General features: G+C 35.7%; 1 protein-coding gene across 1 annotated transcript in view; it reads left to right on the top strand.

Annotated features, from left to right (window-relative positions):
• spata20 (spermatogenesis associated 20) overlaps positions 1 to 21,542 on the top strand; it is a 78,777-nt gene that overhangs the window by 39,419 nt on the left and 17,816 nt on the right. Inside the window, exon 15 of the mRNA XM_056469858.1 lies at positions 581 to 661. Within this exon, the coding sequence (XP_056325833.1) occupies positions 581 to 661 (81 nt within the window). The remainder of the gene's footprint in view (positions 1 to 580; positions 662 to 21,542) is intronic.

Raw genomic sequence — 21,542 nt, forward strand, 5'->3', positions numbered from 1 at the left:
ATTTTTCATTCAACAAAAAAAGTCATACTAACCCCAAACTTTTGAGTACTACATCCGATCCCTTGTCTTAAAGCTATATCGGATTCCTGATCCCTCATCTTTTTTTGGAATACCAGTATGACCCTTTCTGCTCCTGTTTTTTTAAGGCACACACTGTAGGATCGATAGGCAGTTCATCAGTCCTCCTTATGAGCACTGTTAGCGCTCGCATCTGTCACATACACTATCAGCCAGAATGAAGCTTCTGGATAAAAGTTTTCCCTGTCAGCACATTTTCCCAAAGTTTCCTCCAGCTCCCGGACAGTTGTAAGAGCCGTGAACATGTGTCACGGCCATCAGAGCTAAGCAGCGGCGGAGAAGTCATCAGACCAGCAGGAATAACAAGGCAGAGGTCCAGCTCAGGGCAGACCTGCTCCACATCACACCTGCCCACCTCATTACAGCACCATACAAGACCCACTGACCCTTTCTTCTTCGCTTTCAGTCTCTTCTCGTTTCTTCAATCCGTGGTTCGCGCACCCTTTTTTGCTCAAGTTTTTTGTTGTGTTGCGTGTAACAGGCTCTTCTTTTTTTATTCTAGATTGTTATCTGTGGCCTGCCTGATGCAGAGGACACAGCAAGTTTGATTTCGTGTGTCAACTCGCTGTTTCTGCCCCATAAAGTAAGTGTGTTTTTCTCTCTGAGGAAGAGCATTGTTGGGACACTTAAGGTCACTTTAATTGGGTGTTATAAAGAGTCTGGTCAACTTTGAAATTCTGTTTGAGGGGAAATAACAGCAGTATTTTATTTTATTTTTAAAAATGGCACTTTAAAAAAAAAAAAAACTTTTCAACAAACATAGCAGATTTGTAAACTGATAATGTCAACTGTAGCCTCAATTGTTTTACACTGCATCCCAAATGGCACACTATACACTATGCGCTTATGCACTTAGACACTCAACAGCATCATATATATGGATTTAATATCATCCCAAATGGAACACTTAACCTTTTTTTTTTTACCATATATTCCAACACAATCTCAAGGCAAATCGTAACTTTTTGATTTAGTGGCTAATTCGTATGAATTCGTACCATCTAATTCGTACAATTTAGTACCATTTGCTCATCCCCCAATGACGGTTGGGTTTAGGGGTGGGGTTAGGTGCCACGCCTCCTTTTTAAAATCATACAGTTTTGCACAACTGAACTCATACGAATTGTTACGATTAAGCCACTAAACTGACAAAACGTAAAATACTTACGTTTACTCGTGAGATCAGGCTGGAAATTCCAACATAGGCTCAACATAGCCCTATATACGTTTTTGGAGATCTTGAATTATGTAGCCAGAAATACGTATGGCTGCATTTAATTTTAAAAATGAATGCTGCGGGGCAGTATGACACTGTTGCTTTTCGCGCTTACCAGCTGACCGCTTGCCTTGATATGGATGGCTTTTCCGCTGTTACCAGTTTGTTCAGTTAGCTTGCCATGTTCGTTGGTCGACTTGACTATGGTGATGACCATGATGAAGGGGTTCGAGTCTGGTGAAAAATATTTCCAGAAGACAAAAACAGAATTAAAAAAAATTAAATAAACAAGTAAACAATGGGGTGAAAATGTGGTAAAACATGGTAAAAATTAGGCAAGGGCTTTTCTTTTTCTGGATTGCTTTCTAAAGTTGTCAGGTTTATGGAAGTGGGTGGTTGCTGGTCAATTGGTGCTTTTTAGGAGGAGGGTGGGTCAGTCAAATCGGTCAGTCAGTCAGTCAGTTGACACTGGCCTCTGGTGCATTTACATGAGAACAGCAGGTGCAAATGGCACTCATGAAAAAAATTTGAGATCTCAAGTTCGCAAGATTCGCAAAAACAAAAACTGCAAAAAACATAGCTCCTGGGACGAATTTTTCGCTCTCCAGAAATGTATATAGAGTACGTATTCAGAATGAGCCTGGGTTGGGAAATTCAAACCGTTTCTTAGACCATGTTTGACGGTGTCCAAATTAGTGAAATAACTAAGAAATAGTACCTGCAATGAGTGCAACCACATTCACCATCCAGAGGGCAGCATAATCACTAAACAAGGAGAATTTTGCTTGCACAATACAAAATTAATAAAGTTATCCAATGTCAGTGCCTGATAGCTCTGTTCCTTCCGCAACATTAGCAAAGCTGTGGCCGTTAAGTGCATGAAATGCACATCCCACACTTATTTCTAATGGCTGAATAAGTGTATAATCTGGGAATTTGGGGCGCACTCACACTATGCTATCCAAACTGTGCCCAGGTGCGTTTCCCGATTCATTTGAGAAGTGTGAGAGCTCTGAATCGGGCTGAGGCGCGGTTCAGTTGGCCGGTCCTGACCCGGTTGTAAGAGGTATGCCAGAGCGCTGTTTACTTGGGCTTTGGCGCGGTACACTTGTAGTGTGAGTGCAAAGCACGCCTGAACCCGAAACTGTAGACGCGACGTCTTTTTTAGGGGACTGTTTCATATGGATTTAATAATCATTCTTAATTTTATATGAACGCAAACTGTCATAGTTTATTAAAGACGCAAACCCCTCGTGCACGTTAGCTACACCTTCAGGAAACCTCCTAATACCTGCAGCACGAGAACTTTTATGATAATTTATGAGCGTCAAAAGAGGTGGATCTGTTCGGCAAAGTGTTTGACTGCGTGTCACTACATCCCAAACGACTAAAAATATAATATAAAACGATATAACTAAAGCAATTTCCACTGTGCTGAGCGAGAGTACTTCTCTTCCTGTTAAACTGAACAGTCGCATGATCAATGATGTAAGCGTGCTCAGGTCCGGTAGGTAAAAATGCAATGTGAGTGCAGGTCGAGGGGGAGAAGGGATGGGGACAATCACGCTTAGGCACTGTTCAAGGCAACTGTACCTAATGTGAGTGCGCCCTTAAAGTAAAATTAAAGTTATTTTTAGAATAAAAAGAATTTTTTTAGTGTAAATGCACAACTTACACTGTTTATACTACAAAATGGCATAGATTTAAGAGTTCATGCTCAGCTGATGATTAATAATTAAGCTTGTTTGGCATGCTGTTGTGGGAGAGAGCCCTGAGATTATAAGGTACTCGAGCCCTGAGTCCCTCCCGTTAGCACGGCAAGAGGGGAGTTTGAGCTTAGGTAGGTCTTGATGAACTCCCCCGACTTATTTATGGCTAATGACAGATTTAGGGATGGCTAAAGAGAGATATACAGCTTACTAAGTGCTTGACTATGATGTCAGTTTAGAATGTTCAATTTAATTAGTTTGTGTGTTTTTGGACTGTGGGAGGAAACCAGGAAACTTGAGGGAAGCCCACGCGAGCACGGTGAGAAACTCTGAAACTCTGCACAGAAATGTCAGTAAGGACTTTAACCAGTGACATTCTTGCTGTGAGGCAACAGTGCTAATCACTGGGCCACTGTGTCGCCCAATCTAGAAAGAAGGGGGACTAGGGGTGGGAGGGGGTATTCTTCAAAATGAAGATACTGAGGTAAGAAACTCTGGTTATTTATAGTGAGTTAGGAATCGTCTGATTGGTGAATCATGTGTTAGCTAATGCGGGACTAGCTTTGTTATCATTGATGTCATTATTTCCTGTTTTCATGTAAATTACATGAAAGTTTAACCCTTTAAGTTTAGTCGACAAAAGGCCAATCAGAACACAAAACAGACTGTTGCGTGACTCACTGACTCATATACATGGATATTTTTGTTGCGTAATCACAATTGAACCAAAATCTATAAACATTTCTTTACAGTACTAAAGCTTAAAGAGGTCAGAGTTTTGGTTCCCGTACAACTGAAATGCTGGCTCATCTGCATTCGAGGGGAGGGGCTTACTGATAGGTCAGGTGTATAAGTAAGGGATAATCAACGGCTTGCCATGCGTTAAAGGATTTAAAAGGACTCTGCGAAGGCAACTACCATCCGCTGCGCATCAGGTGGTTCTTTCCCTCCACATCATGCATTTAAAATCTTTTTACATATTTTAGTTGCACGTCTAAGTTACAGACGTCTAAGTTACAAACTAGTTTTGCTCTTTGCAGTGCAATATTTAACTGATTTTTTCCCTCCACATCATGCATTTAAAATCTTTTAACGTATTTCAGTTGTAGGTTTAAGTTATAGATGAGTTAAAACTTTTTTTTGACTAATGCATTTTTAATTTTCTTTATCTTTTGATTTAAACATCATGTGTCCTTGGTAAAGTATACAAAATTTTGCAAACATTTATGCAATTTAAAGCCATTTTTGCATTTTGCAAATCTGGAAATTATTTTGTTTATTTCACTTTAAAAAAATCTAATAATATTTTTACATTTGAAACATTTATAGAAATTAACGAAATTAACCTCTTACTACACTGAAAAAAGTATTGCATGCAAAACTGTTGCAAACAATTTATTTGTGTTGAATTTAAACAAACAAATTAAATTGAGCAATGTTCAACTTAATTTGTTTGTTTAAATTAAGCCCAAATTAATTGTTTACAACCACTTAATGTAAAAAAATTAAGTAACTCCAATGAATCATCTTTGAATAATTTTTTTCAGTGTATGTTTTAGCACATTGTAAAAATCCCATTAAATTTACAATAAAAAGGCATTTTTTTTGGCAAAATTCAACATAAAACACTTTAACAATGTTTTTAAAACTGCAGGATGTCTACTTGAATCTGCTTGTGCTGATAAAAACACTTTAAGTAAATATCTTGGGTTAAGATGAGATAAAAAAATGCCTAAAGACATTTAGGAACATTATTTTAACAAAACTAATATAGTCATTACTGTTAATACAATATAAAACAAACATCCTTGTACTGTTACATTACATGATAATTTACTTCCAAAAGCATACATGTGAGATTATTTTGATAGTATTTTATAGCCGTAATTGCATAACATGTTGGACTATTTTTGAATTTGTGACCAAGTGCTTTTTTTAATCTTGCGTAATGGGCACATATATAATAGATTAATTTGGAGCACCACTAGCTGATTGAACATTTGACCTTTTTTTTTTTCAGATTTTAGTGGCCCTTCGCTGTATGTAGACATTTTTTCTCCTACATGACACATTCATCGGTTTACACAGAGCGTCGTGTGCGCTGGAGCACAGTCATGCTAATGAGTTCACTAAAGTAATCTCCAGCGAAAGGTCAAGTTGTCAGATTTTTAACCTATGCATGCTGACGCGCACACTGCGAGCCAAAGCACTGGGACAATGGCGATCCACCACACTGTGCTTTAAATTTCTGAATAATTAGTAAATACTAAGAGTTTTCTGTTAGCCCTGGGCATGGCTTTGTGTGGATTTTTTTTAACTTTTGCTAAAGGTCATAACTCAGGATAGCATTTGCACTCTTCCTGCCCTTTTCCCCAGTGCTTTTCCAACTGTTCACTTCTCTCGCGCCACGACAGAAAGAGCAAACACACACAAGCTCGCCGCACCTGGCCTTACAGGTTTTTAAGTGTGAAATACCAATAGCAAGCACAACAGAATACACACAGAGGTTTACCCTTTTGCCATTTATTACGGTGGTCTAACATCCTTTATTGTATGTGAAAACCCCTAGAGAGGCAACCCCTCAGTTTCATTGAGGCTGAAAAAATGAGTTAGCTTTTAAACAGAATGAATGAAAGGTGTTGTCATACTATGAAGACGTTATAAAGCTTTTTAGATTAGTTTTAGACTTTGTTTTGGTTACTTAAAGCTGTAAAATATTGGAAGATCTACTACACTGTAAAAATTGCTGTAAAATGTACAATATTGCTAGCAATTTTGGTTGCCAGTAATACTGTAATATGTACAAGTGGACTATAAAAAGTACAGCATCGTTGTAATTGTTAATTTACAGTGTGCTTGTAAATTTTGCCAGTAATACTGTAAAAATTGTCAGTAACACTGCAAAAATTGCCAGTAATCCTGAAAAATTTACAAGCACACTAAATTAAAATCACAGTTGTGCGGTAGTTTTACAGAACAATTGTAATCATTTATTTACAGTGTACTTGTAAATTTTACAGTATTACTCGCAACCAAAATTGCCAGTAATACTATAAATTTACAGCATGGAAACCTGGAAAACTACAACACCGTTGTAATTGTTAATTTACAGTGTGCTTGTAAATTTTTCCTGTAATTCTGTAAAAATTGTCAGTAAAACTGTAAATTAATGATTACAATTTTGATTTTAATTTACAGTGTGCTTGTAAATTTTACAGTATTACTGGCAACCACATGTAACAGTAATACTGTAAATTTACAGAAATTTGTTACTGTGTATGATACTTTTCAGATCTTACAAAAACAATGTTTAAGGAAACCAAATCAAGAAAACAATTCTATAAGTGGATTAAATAGTTTTCTGTACTGTTGTTTATTGTACATTGTTTATTATTAAGATTGCCATTATAATTTTTTTATGAATACAGGCTTTGTAGAAAGTGTTACTGAGTGCTTTTATTACACATTTTTGCGTCCAAATGTCAGTCAAAAAAGATAGCTAACTTACCATAGCACATATTGGGTGAAGTATGCATTTTAACTAGGGCTGGCCGATAAAATCAGTATCGGCATGTGTTGACCATACAACATTGTCAATAATGATAAAAAAGTTTGGTATGAAGGCTATCTGCTTGTTAAGTCATGACGTATCGGTGACGTATGAATGAGTGTTTCCGGGTCCAAGCCGCTACTCATTTGAATTAAAAAAATATTTGCTTATGACAACTTTTTAGTCGTATCACACATTAAAGTGAATTTATATGTATAAATGTATAAAATCATGGAGTACACAACAGTCTCTGGACTTGCTGCATATCAGACACCAGTATTTTAACACTTTATAAAATATTGATCACTTTCTGACCATCGGCTATTTGGCATGGATATATATATATATTATGATCGTGGTTTTCGAAAGTAATACATCGCTTTTTAAACAATTATTATTACCATTTGTTTAGTCTCCCCATACAGTTTTATCATCCTCTGAGGAAACGGTTGTCGCCTAGTTACAGAGGAGCAATGATGGAAATGGTGAAGGAAACCATGCGATCATGCTTTTCACATGTGAGTTTTAGGTTGCGTCATTGTCACTTCAGGTCAGACTAACAACAATGATTGAGTTCCCTGGCTAGCTGCAGTGAGGATATTGTAAATAAAAAAGGATGTAAGGATGCGCCCGATTGGCTTTTTGGTTTCTTTTCTTGTGCGTTTTTAGCATTGGGTTAATGTAGTCATTCAACTTTACAGTTTGGAATGTTGCAATATGTATTTGAATAATGATGGTTAGTTCCTTTACTTGAAAGCTCGGATTTGATTATCATAATTAGTTTTGTTTACAGAGTTTGAGGTTTACTGTAGCATTATTATTATTGACACCTTAAAGTGTGCTTTGATGCTTAGCATGTTCACTTTACCATTGCACACACATTGTAACATTTTATTTATCAAGTTTAAGAGTCTTCTGTTTATTTGATTATAAAGAGATCAGATCATTTGTTCAAATATTTTAGATTTTGACTATTAAAACTATTTGCCGTAGTAATGTTAGTAAATACAAATAACGTGGTTAAATGAAAAAAATCCTAATATTTATAAATGTATTGTTAAAAAATATTCAATAATTATCGATACCGAATGATATAAAACATGATACCGTGTTTTTTATTTATTTTTAAATTAATTATTTTTTTTATATATCATCCAACCCTAATTTTAACATTACAAAACTTCACATATCTATATCCATATATGATTTATCCAGTGCAGTAGCTGGTATGTGTTGCACTTGACAGAATATATACAATGGTCTAAACTTTTGGTAGTCTCTGAGTGGTTCTGAATTGAAAATAGGCTCGAGGTGATTGTTACAGCAGGTGGCTCTGTAGGATGGTGTTCGGAGGACAGTAGATGATGTACACATGTGACCTTACAGATCAGAGAACTCTGTATGTCACATTTTGTGTCAAAGGCTGAGTTTGATCTCCTTATGGTGTATCATCTATTAAACATTGTTCCTCCCTGATGGCGTAAAGGCTTTGGCACATTCATCTTCTTTCTCATTATACATACACTTATGTAATAATGATTTGTGAGGAATATAAGGTCACGTCGCATTCATTTATGAACTTATACAGGTCAGTTTTTGAGAGTTTGGCTTGCTTTTTATTTGAGGACTTCGTTTAAAGATTTGTTTGCTTCAAAATTCATTATTTTTTGCGTGTTTTTGTGTTTTTTTCATAATATTTTATTGGAATTTAATTACTTTCTTCACTCCTAAAACAAATTCTGCAGACAAATCAAGTTTGAGAAGCAGAGGAATATAACAATATTAGTGATAAACCATTTTATTCAAATACAGCTCAATAAAATCTAGTTTTGCTGTTTCTTGTCAGACGTCTCTTGCAAATATGTGGCATTTTGGAAGTTAACAACATTATAAATGTCATTACAAATATTGCATGGTTCTCTTTTTTGGTGTTTTGGAGATACAGAAGCATGTGTGTGTGCAAATCTGCAAGAATCAACATCACAGTTAGTTTATCACGGTTATTAATGGGAGTTTGAATGCAAATAGTACACACATTTGCTCACCTTCAAGTCATACTAACCACACATGAAAGATTTCTTTTCTGGTGCACTGAAAATCCTTGCAGCTCTGTTCAATATAGTGATAGTAAATAGAGGATCAGGGCTGTCAAGTTCCAAAATGAGAAAAAAAATGACAGAAAAGCAGTGTATCCATTTCTTAGGTTCAACCAAATTATTTATTGATCTGTGAGTAAATAATGACTGAAATTTCTCCCCTTTGTCACAAACCACATTTGAATGCCTTGAGAAGTTTTGGAATAAAATGCGCAAGTCATATAAAGCATTTAGTAACTTTCTAGGTAACACTTTATTTTGATGTTCCATTTGAGTATTAGTAGACTGTCTAAATATCTGTTGATATGCTCGTTCAACAGACATTTAACTGACTATAAGAAACTTTGCAAGTACATGTGAACTAACACTAACCCTAACCCTAAATCCAACCTAACAGTCTACTTATAATCTATTAAGAATTAGTTGGCATGTAGATGCAATGTAACTTAAATTCAACAAACGGACCATCAAAATAAAGTGTGACCACTTTTTATGAGTCCTTTATGTATAATTCTACATAAGAGTAGTCCTAATGCTTTATACCATCTTATAATCTGTTGAATCATCTAATAAATAATCATAAGTTATAAGAATAAACAAGTATCTATAATGCATTACAACACAAGCATAATGCATGGACTGTTTATACTGTATATTTAAATGTATGCTCATTTTGGGGACAAGAACGTAAAATAAGCAAATAGTTGCACATAAATGAATTAAACAATTAGAAATACACACAGTTTCGCTAGAAAACATCTCAATGCAACAGCCAGTTGTTAGTTAGGATATCTTACAAATAACTTTTGTTACTTTACTTAAAGCAGACAAATAATTACTTCTGGAATATTATGGAGAACGTGTATTCAATATTAAAGAAGTAGTTCAACCATTTATTCACCCATTGCTGGTTGTTTTTTGGCAGTAAAACATTAAATAAGTTATTTTATTTTATTTATTTACTTTTTGCTGAATCTGTTGTTCTTGGCCATTCATATAATCCAATCATACTTGTCTATTGTCTCTTTGAAAGTTTTTTTTTTTTCTTTTTTTTTTGTGTGAACAAACCATATAACTGTGACTTTTGCCTCAGTAAACTCCTACTGCTAAAATTATAGTTTGTAAAATTAACTTTTATAGCTGTTAAGTTAAAGTATGGGATATGATTAAGTGATGGTCATGCAGGACAAGGCATTATTAACTACCAAAAAACAAACAAACTGCAGGCTAATAAGTAAGGAGATTAAAGTGAGAATTGGTTACAAATTGGTTAAATGGAGAAGTGTTTCGATATAATAAGCACATTATTTTTAGATTACCATATTAAAAGACAACCTTGTTTGCAGCTCTTAAACTCAAACCATTTGCCCCATATTTGCTCAAGTAGGCCTTATTACATTAATTTAATAAATAAGCAAATACTCAATTAATGACTTTAATGAAGGACTACTGATCAACTAAGAAAATCTTTAGTCAGGTACAGCCCTACTAGTATGTTTATAGCCAAAAAGGTAGTTGCATAATAAAGGATGGTAGTTCACTTACTATAGTGCATATTTAAAGGACACCTATTACTACGTTTCAGCTCAAAAAACCCATCAGATGATTTATTATACCTTTCAGAATATTGGGGTTTTGCTCTGAACACAATGTAGCTGTTTTTGTTGCCTGTGCCTTTAATGCTAGTTTCCCCGCCCACTGTTCCCATGTGCCTGTCAGCATGTCCCCGTCTCCATCTCTGTCAGATAAACAGCACAGTGACAGACATAAAGGAAGCAGATCTCACATAAAGTTTGTGAGAAATACTACAGTAAGAACTTTACCAATGATTACTTGATGTATTTGTTGTTGAGTTAATTCAAGCCTTTCTGCTACGATGAGTCACACGATGTCATTACAAAGTTCATGCACACACAGACACACACACATAGTGGACACACAGAGTGCGCGTTTAAGTTTACAATGTTTTTGCACAGCAAATGTGACAGGATACACGTTAATATCCACTGCTGTATGGATATCCGTTATGTTAATGTACAAAATAAACCTGATTTAACGTCCACAAACCAGGATTGAAGCGTCTTCTTTTATAATTATTCTGACATGCGGCTGTGGTGATAAAGTAAAGGTGGTGCACTAACATGCACTGTTTTAAAAAGGTTTTAAACTTGTAAAACTCATTATTGCTCAATCTATCTTTTAATCCCAGTTGCTTTGCGCACATCCAGTCTTGTTGATATGATTATACATGTTACTACGGAGAATTTGGTGGGTGGGGAACCACACTCTTACATCATGTTGCAGTGGGCCTCAAAATGGGAAAGATTTGGACTCTATTTTAACATCAGCAAATTTTAAAAGAGACTTATTGTCTTTATATCATCCCAATATGACTGGGGACACACTATACCTTACACACAGTTCTGTCCAAACATCTTCCAAAAGATGATTTACATCATAGGTGGCCTTTAAACTATACATATTAACATTTGCATCATACATTTTTTTCCATGTGTACCTTTTCCAACACCGTAAACTTGCTCAGATGTACTCGTGAAGCGAATCGCTCGAGGACCAATTTTGTAATACAGGAAAGAGCTCAAAGCAAGGCAGATACAACCACATGGTTATTTCCACAAATGCAATTTGATGGCACTTTCTTGCATTGCTGGTTATAGGTTTAGGCTTTAATGTAGGTGGCATGTTATTTTCAAATGGAATGAAAGCACTAACCTTTTACAGCCACTCAGCCATTTGATTTCCCAGCTGTCAAAAAATGTTCATGGATCAATCAAGTAAAATCTTGCCATAATCACATTTTTCATGCTTTTTAGCACCACTCATTGGACATGTTACTTTGAAATTGCCACAAAAAGAATTCATTCTTGCATGTTTTTAATGAGCCTGCAGTCACTTACTTTATATTGCAAAAATGATCAGGGTTTTCTTCCAAAATTCCCCATAAACTGTAAAAGATATCTGTAAATTTTATTTTGTGATTAATATTTTTTCCACTTATTTATGCTTTTGATTTATGATTTATGCTTTTAATGCAATATGATATTTTTGATCTTTCCTTCTAAAGCTTTTGATATTGAAAAGTTTGGAGAATTGGCTTTTTTTGCTACATGACGAGATACGCAGTGATAAGCAAATGGGCTATTTGCACCAGTCGAAACACTACAGAAATTTAAATACATTCAGAAGCACAGAATAGTAAACTTACTGCAAGTTTACAGTCTAATTAATACATATTAAACCTCTTTAAAATTATTAAATGTGCATGCTGAATGACTGATACTGTATGTGTTGGCCTGCACTGAGTCACAGTTCTAAAGTTAAATATCAAACGGTTCATTCTATTTTCAAGATCTGAGGTGAACTATCGGCTGCTGCTTTTAGTAGTATGCCAATAAATATCATGTGAAATGGCATTCAAACTCATATTATTAGCATTTAACACTAAATAAAGCCCAAGAGATGTAGCTGAGGTGATCGTTGTCAGTTTGTCCTGTTGTTCAACTGCAAAAAATTGAAGTCATTTCTAAAATATAAATTTCAGTTGGTGGTTAGGACAAAAATTTTTAAAATATTTCTTCTACTGCAGGCTGTTGCTTTAATTTAGAGCACAGCTTAAATCAGCCTTTAGGCTCGATAGTCACACTGCAAAAAGTTATTTTCTTACTTAGATTTTTTGTCTTGTTTCAAGTCCAAATACCTAAAAATTCTTAAATCATGAAGTGTTTTCTAGACAAGTAAAACATATTGTCTTGTTTTAAAAAATAATATGCCAAACTTAAGTGAGTTTTTCCTAAACAAGCAAAACAATCTGCCAATGGGGTAAGCAAAGTAATCTTATGTCAAAAGGAAAAACACGATTATTTTGCTTACCCCATTGGCAGATTATTATTTAGCTTATTTTAAGGAAAAACTCACTTAATTTTAGCATATTATTTCTGAAAAGAAGACAATATGTTTTGCTTGCCTAGAAAATGCTTCTTGATATCTGGCAACCTGCTCTTACTTGTGTTTTGAACCAGGCGTGCAATACCTAGTTCAGCCACTGGGTGTCACACTTATATACTGCACTTTTAAAAGTGAACCGAGCAGAGATTAAAACTCCCATAATGCAATTCACAACAGTAAATAAAAATAAAACACTTGTGAATCACAAAATAACGAACCTGTTAATTAACAGATGTTTTTTACGGTGTAGTTTGTTTTACAGACAAAAGTAGGTCAAATGAAATTGGAATGACATGATGGCGAGTAAATACTGAAGGTATTATAGCTTTTTCTCCTTATTTTATAGCTGTTGCATCGGGTGTGTCCTTGTCTATTAATCAGCAACATAAAATCTCACAGAACTGAAGTAAACATCCAGACAGGTGATCCGCCTTGGCCAGCTGAGTGAATGGAGACTCGCTCGTTTTTTCTAGAAACATTTGAGCTCAAACAAATCCATCATAATGACACACACTAGGAAAGAAACACAGCACTGAAGGCCCCTGTCAGCTCCCTGTCTTTCACTATACTTTCAGATGCAGTTGGTGAATGCAGTCTCGCTTGTCATTTTCCAGTGAGAGCATCTGCTAAGGCCATAAACCGCAGAGTCTCTAGAAACACGGCAGCCCAGTCGCGTTTTCATTTTCAATCTAAATTCAATCATATGTGCTCATGTGTTCAATTCACATGTTAAACAGAACTCACGTATGCCTTGGATTTGATACAAAGAGAGGAGAACTTGACCCTGTAGCTAAGATGACAACCAGAAGAGGCTGCAAGTAATGAGTTACTGTTAGTGAAGCCGGATAAAAAAAGAAAAAGAAAAAAAAAGCATATAATTTGGTCTGGTCAGGGACTGATGAAGGAACTGCTCTGGCACACATTTTTCATTGCCTGGCTGGGACTATGCCTCAGATTAACCCTGGTCTGAATTGTTTGTTTAATTGACTTGGACATGATCGAAAGATCTGCCTGCGTGAGGCTGTTGGTGTACTGAAAAATAGATGAGTCTGTGTTATTGAGTTGAACCTGCAGTCAAATCATCATCCCTGCTTTAAATCCCTCAAGCTATCACTATTCTTAGATAAATGGAAGAGAAAAAAACTATGTTATATTATATAAAGAGACTAGCATAAACTAGCATGTTGTGTAAGGTTTATGCTTGTTGGTGCTGATTTATAATAAAACAATTGAACATTTTGACTAATGAAGATTTTCAGTTTCAAATCAAAATCGTTTATTGTCAAAAGAGAAAGAAAAAAAATTCCTTTAATTTAGGTAAAATAAATGAAAAATAGGGTTTTTGTTGTAGTAGTATCAGAAGCAGTAGACGTTGTTGATGTAGATGTTGTAGTAGCAGTCATTTTTGTAGTAGTATCAGTAGTAGATGTAGTAGTAGTAGTATCAGTGGTAGTAGTCATTGTAATAGGTTCAGTAGTAGTACACATTGTTGGAGTAGTAGTGGTTGTGGCTGTAGTAGCAGTAGTAATAGTTGTAGCATTAGAAACTCTCTGTAGTAGTAGTAGTAGTTGGTGTAGTACTTGGGATTTATTTTTATTATTATTATTTTTATTATTGTAGTGTTTGTTGTTAATGATTATTACTGTTGTCCTTTCTTGCTTGTTTACTGTCATTATTACTATCATTATATCACTAGCATTGTTGTCACTCCTTATATAAGTTACTTGCTTCATTTAGTGACTGTTATTGTTCCTTTTGTATGTACTCTGACCTGTTTACCAAGTTACCTTTACATGCACACACATGCACACACACACACAAACACACACACACAAACACACGCACCTGCTGGTACTTGATTGTATTGTTGTTGTTTTTTGTATTTTTGTTATTGTTTCATTTTCTTTGTATTTGCATTATCTCAAATTGTGTACCTTTTGTATATTCTAATAAAAAAAAAAATAGGGTTTATTTTTATTGTTTATTTTATTTATTTTTTAGAGCAACTCCGTTTATGTAGATATTGGTCAATCCTATATTCAACACTTGAACAAATTTTTTATTAAACACATTTCCAGTGCAACAATTCACATGAAAATTGGACCAGATCTTGGTAATAACTCATGAAATCTACACAGATAAAGAAATCGTAAAATAACAATCCATTAAAAAGTTATACTCAATAAAGAGAAATAGGAGAAGAAAAAAGTATTGACACACAAAGAAACAGCTGTACAACATGGCAAGACAAAGCAACTCAATTTATATAAGTATTGGTCAATCCTGTATAAATCACCTACAAGTGGTACAAAACACAGCTGCTAGACTTCTTACTGGCACTCGTAAATTTGAGCACATTACCCCAGTCTCTCGCCACTGGTTGTTGGTATGTTTTAGAATAGCGTATATAATTTAACTTTTTGTATTTAAGAATTTAAATAGTCTGACACCTTCCTATTTATCTAAACTTTAGATTATTACTATATCAGAAATTGTTAAAAGTTCCAAGATCAAAGTTAAAGACAAAGGGAGACCAGCCTGATCTCACGAGAAAACGTAAGTATTTTACGTTTTGTCAGTTTAGTGGCTAATTCGTATGAATTCGTATGAGTTCAGTCGTACGAAAATGTACCATTTTAAAAAGGAGGTGTGGCACCTAACCCCACCCGTAAACCCAACCGTCATTGGGCGATGAGCAAATAGTACTATAAATATATATATATATATATATATATATATATATATATATATATATATATATATATGTTTGAATGTCTTCTCTACATTGCTATACTACAGTCTTGAGTGCCATATGATCTTCAGAAATAATTACTATCACCAGTATTACACTTATTACACTTTAGATCTATTCCAATTTCAGGGTATTCGCAGGGTGTTAAAATGTCTTAAATCTTAAAAGCTAAGTTTTAGGCCTTAAAATATCTTGAACTTACTGAAATATTGTGTTGTAGGTCTTAAATCTTTTTTTAACAGGTCTTATGGTTCATGTATACCCAATCTGGCCATTAACACCCATACAATTACCAACAATCCCAATGTCAATAAAAATTAAATAGCATTACAGGGAAAACTGCTTAAAAGTTCTCCATTTATTTACTGCTGAGGATACTGACCGGACCTATTTTTTTATTATTATTCGATTATTATTATTATTATTGTAAACTGAAGTAATTGACAGCAATTTTTGTCTATTCTTGGCAAGGGTTAGGGTCATTATTATTGATTATTGTTGTATTATTAAATGTATTAAATTTTAATAATTTTTTAATAGAGCTAGTGAAAATCTTTTCTAAATGGGATATTTAAAAAAATCCTCAGTGTTTAGCCCTGTGTAAGTCTAAAATTTAATTCATAATAGTCAAAAATGTCTTAAAGTCTTACATTTAAATTTGTGAAACCTGCAGAACCCTGGATTTGTGAAAATCTAATATGATTTCATTGACACTAAACAGTTTGCATGACATTTTTGGTAACACTTTACAATAAGGTTCATTAGTTAATGCATTTACTAACGTGAACTAATCATGAACAACACTTGAACAACATTTATTAATCATAATTGAACATTTACTAATGCATTATTAACATCCAAGTCCATGCTTGTTAACATTATTTAATGGACCATGAATTAACATTAACTAGCAATAAACAACTGTATTTTCATTAACTAACGTTAACTAACACTAACAAATACTGTAGTAAATTTATTGGTCATTGTTTGTTCTTGTTAGTAAATGCATTAATTAACAATAACTAGTGAACCTTATTGTAAAATATGACCCCAATTTTAATACACAATTTGTTCCCTCAGTGTGGCTGAAATCAAACTTTATAAATTTAGTTAGGATTTTTGCACCAGTATAATCAGAGATGGATGTTTGTCGGCACTTTGAGGTGCTATAAGATGAAGTGTCTGCTTTCAGATTTATGGCGAGATTAAGCTACATTGTCTCTCTCTCTTTTCCTAATCTGTGTCTTTCGTTTGTAACATGAGAGACACGTAATTACAGAGGGATAAATGGTTCTCACCTGCAGAGTCAGGACATGAATTAAACGTAATGAGAGCCATCATCATCATCTTAAGTCAGTGAACCAGCCAGAACCAGCACTTTGTCTCCATGGCATTGGGTTTTCTTCATAAACAATGAAAAACAGAGCTTACTTTTACTCATTCTACCTATATAAATCCTGCCGATGGAAGATCAGGCATCAATGTTCCTCAAACACACACACACACATACATACACACATACATATTACTTCAAAATATTAAAGGCACGTCTTGGTTTCCTGTGTGAGAAATGTGAAATTGAATGTGAGGCCTGGAGACTGGGAGTTGATGAGATTTCCTGCTCGTACATTGCGAGAGCGTTTAAAGTGGCGTTGTGCTCCGCTTCTCTCTCTAAGCTAAGAGCGTCTGCGTGACACCGGCTCACCTCGCGTGTTTGTGTAGATATAGCTGTGATAGATTTAACCTGAGCTTAGCAGGGGTTATCAAAACAGTTTTAGTATTATCATTTAAAGTTGCACTGTCTGGGTGCCAGTCTGCAGTCAGAGACTTGCCATTTGATAGTGAGTAACACTCATATTATCCAAGATGTTTCTTTAGCTTAGCTCCTAATAGGCTTCTGTCATTTTAGGATTCTGTTGTTGACTTATCTGTTTATCTACATCTATCTATGTTGTTTGTTGTTTATTCATTTGTTTGTTCGTTCTATTGATTACTATATCATCCATCCATCCTTCCATTCACTCTTTTGTTCCATTCACTATTTTGTCTTGTTCTATCAATCTTTCTGTTATATTTTCTTTCATCTGTCCATCCATTTGTACACCAATTATTGTATAAAGTTTTCATGAATCCATCTATTTTATCTACATTCTTATCATCCATTCATCATTCTGTCTATCATACTATGTTATTCTGTTTATTGTTCTATTTTTCTTTCTGTTTTTCTATTAGTCTTCCATCCATCCATCCATCCATCAATACATTCATCCAGTCATTTTACCCATCATCCATCTATCAATCCATTTGTTTAATCTATCCATCATCAATTCATCCATCCAGACCTTCATCCAGCTATACATCCAGTCATCTTATCTATCCTTCCATCCATCCATCCATCCATACTTCCACCCAGTCATTCTATCCACCCATCCATAATTTTTTTTCTTTCCATCACCCATCCATCAGTTTGTTCCATCCATCCATCCATCCATCCATCCATCCATCCATCCATCCATCCATCCATCCATCCATCCATCCATCCATCCATCCATCCATCCATCCATTTGTTCTATCTCCTTTCATCCATTCTTCAATCAGTTTGTTCCATCCATCCATCTATCCATCCATCCATCCATCCATCCATCCATCTATCAATTTGTTCTATCCATCATTAATAATCCATTAATTTATTCATCCATTCATCCAGTCATTTTATCAATCCAGCCATCCACCCAGTCGTTTCATCCATCCATCCATCCATCCATCCATCCATCCATCCATCCATCCATCCATCCATCCATCCATCCATCCATCCATAATGTTGTTCCATCAATTCAACCATCAATTTGTTATATCCATCCATCCATCCATCCATCATCCATGAATCTATTCTATCCATCAATCTGTTCTATCCATCCACCCATCCATCCTTCAATCTGTTATATCCATCCATCCATCCATCCATCCATCAATCCGTTCTATCCTTCAATCCATCCATCCATCAATCCATTCTATCCATCCATCAATTTGTTCTATCATCATACATTCAGCCACCCAGTCGTTCTAGCATCCATCCATCAATTTGTTCTATGCATAATCAATCATCCATTTATTATTCATCCTTTCAGTCAGTCATTTTATCCATCCAGCCATCCACCCAGTCATTTCATCCATCCATTATGTTGTTCCATCAATTCATCTATCCATCCATCCATCCATCCATTTGTTCTATCCATCCATCCATCCATTTGTCCATCCGCCCATCCATCTATCCATCCATCAATCTATTCTATCCATCAATCTGTTCTATCCATCCACCCATCCATCCTTCAATCTGTTCTATCCATCCATCCATCCATCCATCCATCCTTCCATCCATCAATCCATTCTATCCATCCATCACTTTGTTCTATCTGTCATCATCCATTCATCCACCCAGTCATTCCATCCATCCATCCATCCATCCATCAATTTGTTCTATCTATCATCATCCATTCATCCATCCATCCACCCATTTGTTCCATCCCTCCATTCATCAATTTGTTTTATCATCATCCATCCATCCACCCAGTTGTTCCATCCATGCATCCATCCATCCATCCATCCATCCATCCATCAATTTGTTCTATTATCATCCATCTGTCCCCCCCAGTCATTCCATCCATCCATCCATCCATCCATCCATAAGTTTGTTCTATCTATCATCATCCATCTGTTCACCCAGTCATTCCATCCGTCCAACAATCCATCAATGTGGAATTCCGTCATTCTTCAATTATTCTGTTGATCATCAAATTGAAATACCCGATGTATTACTCCAGATTTAATTCAGTTGTTCCATCCATCCGTCCATCCATCCATCAATTTATTCTGTCATCTTCCATCCATCCACCAAGTCATTCTATCCATCCATCCATCCATCCATTAATTTATTTTATTTATCATCATCCATTCATCCACCAAGTCATTCCATCCATCCATCTATCCATCTGGAATTCCATCATTCTTCTATCATTCTGTATTACTCCAGATTAAATTCAGCAACTAATATAAAAACATGATATTTTAAACATTGAATATTAGTCTTTGTAAATTGAATGGGCTTATGAATGTGCGGCTCTGCATTGATCTGAGAGACGTATCTAATTCTCTGTTTGTGACCCAAGACCTTGCTGCACGCTTCACCGAGTTCCACAAAATGAATTATTCCCTTTCCGCTTTAACTATTGGGTATCCCCTGATCGACACTCGCCATGACCTCAATGCGATAATGGCGTGTTCGGCCTCATTGAGCATTTGGTGCAAAGTACATTAAAGGCTTATGAACACAGACCAATGTGTTGGGAAGACCATGGCGAAAATGCATTTTTCATGAAACATTAGCCAACCAGACTAGAAAATCTTTTTTAATTTAAATCCAATTATTGTATCATCTGTTCCTTCATTTCAGGGAGCAAGGCTTAATTGTGGGGAATGTGCCGTATAAGAATCTCCTACTTTTGCAGTCTCATCTGTTCTTACTTATTTCGTTCAAATTTGCTAGAGGACCCTCTTGAATTCAGCACACTCTTCGAAATCAATTTATCCCCTCCCGTCGCGATCTGTAGCGTGATTAAATTGGAATAAATTTATCCATACTTTAATTAGGCTAAAACCCGTGTTGATTATAAAGGTGGTACGGTACTGGTGCACATCCTCTTGGGGCTTGTTACAGTAGAATATGAGGCATTAGAACAGCCACTTCATATCCCTGATGATAGCAACCAGCTGCTCACTACAGTCATATGATTTCAATGTGCCCAGAGAAAGTCTGTTTTCAGATCAACTTAGTCCAAGAGCATAAGCAGATTTTATCATTCTCCTACTGTACAGTTGCCCCCCAAAAAAGAGAAAAAAATGTGTTCATTTAAAATGTTATTTAAATATTCCTACACCCCAGGGGCCTCATGTATCAACGCTGCGTACGCACAAAAACATTGCGTACACCAGATTTTATGCTCACGTTTGGATTTACTAACGATGAAATAAACGTGAGAATGTGCGTTGGTCCACGGCAACTTCATGTCTGGTGTACGTGCATTTCTTGTGCGTGTGTGTTTGATTTATTTCCATTGGCGACTCCTAGAGGCAGTTGTGTTAAATTGCACACTACAGAGTATCTTTGAGCCGTGCAATGGCAGCTGTATGGGATGGGATCATCCGCATGTCTAGCAGGTATATAAGGTTTCCATACCATGCAGTTGACCAGCTAAACATTAAAGCTCAATTTGCAGCGATCGCCGGTTTTCCCTGCACGCACATTGCTATAAAGGCGCCATCTAAAGACAAAGTTGAATATGTGAATCGGAAACATTTTCTTTTAATAAATGTGCAAATAATATGCTCAAATGTGCTTAACATAATACACACACTTAATGATTCCTACTTGTCTTCCTCGTGATGAAAAGTAGGCAAAATCTGATATGTAGTGGGGGAAAAAAAGAATGAGTTCATCAGACGCTGGATTTGAACCGGGTTGATCAATCATGTCAAAACATGTTGCGATGCGCTTTACTAGCTACACCACTCACACTGCTGTGTGCTGCTCTCTTTAGTTATGTTGTCTCTGTCAATCAAACGGTGATGGGCAGGAATCACTCAACTAGCTCATTCCAATGAGGTGTGCTATTTGCACTTAATGCCTAAATAGACAGTACAAAATTTTACACCTTTACATCAGACCATTTCTTTTTTAATTCGCTCACAATGCGATGTTTAGACCCCACTGCGTTAACCACATCAGATAAACTCTCCCACTTTATTTTTTTCTTTTGTTAATAATTACGTAGGACAAACTTGCAAATAACACAGTTTTTCTCTGGTCTACCTCCGATAGGATCACCTCCAATTCACATTCGTTGAAGTTTCTCTTTTAGCTTGCTTTTGCCATTGCTTTTTCGTTTTTGCCAAACTCATTACAATATTTATTGGGGGAGGAGGCAGGAAGGGGGTTTGCGCTCGCGCATGTGCGCTCAGTTTCACGTTAATTCGGATGCACAAAGAGAATGCGTGGGATTCCGCGCACGCAGTGTTTCATACATCTGAATTTTTTACTGCGTACGCACATTTAAAGCTTTGTGCGTATGCAAGGTTTTAGTATGAATTTAATGCAAGTCTTTGTACATGAGGCCGCAGG

This window comes from Danio aesculapii, chromosome 12 (assembly GCF_903798145.1).
Source record: "Danio aesculapii chromosome 12, fDanAes4.1, whole genome shotgun sequence".
In the NCBI taxonomy this organism is placed as follows: domain Eukaryota; kingdom Metazoa; phylum Chordata; class Actinopteri; order Cypriniformes; family Danionidae; genus Danio; species Danio aesculapii.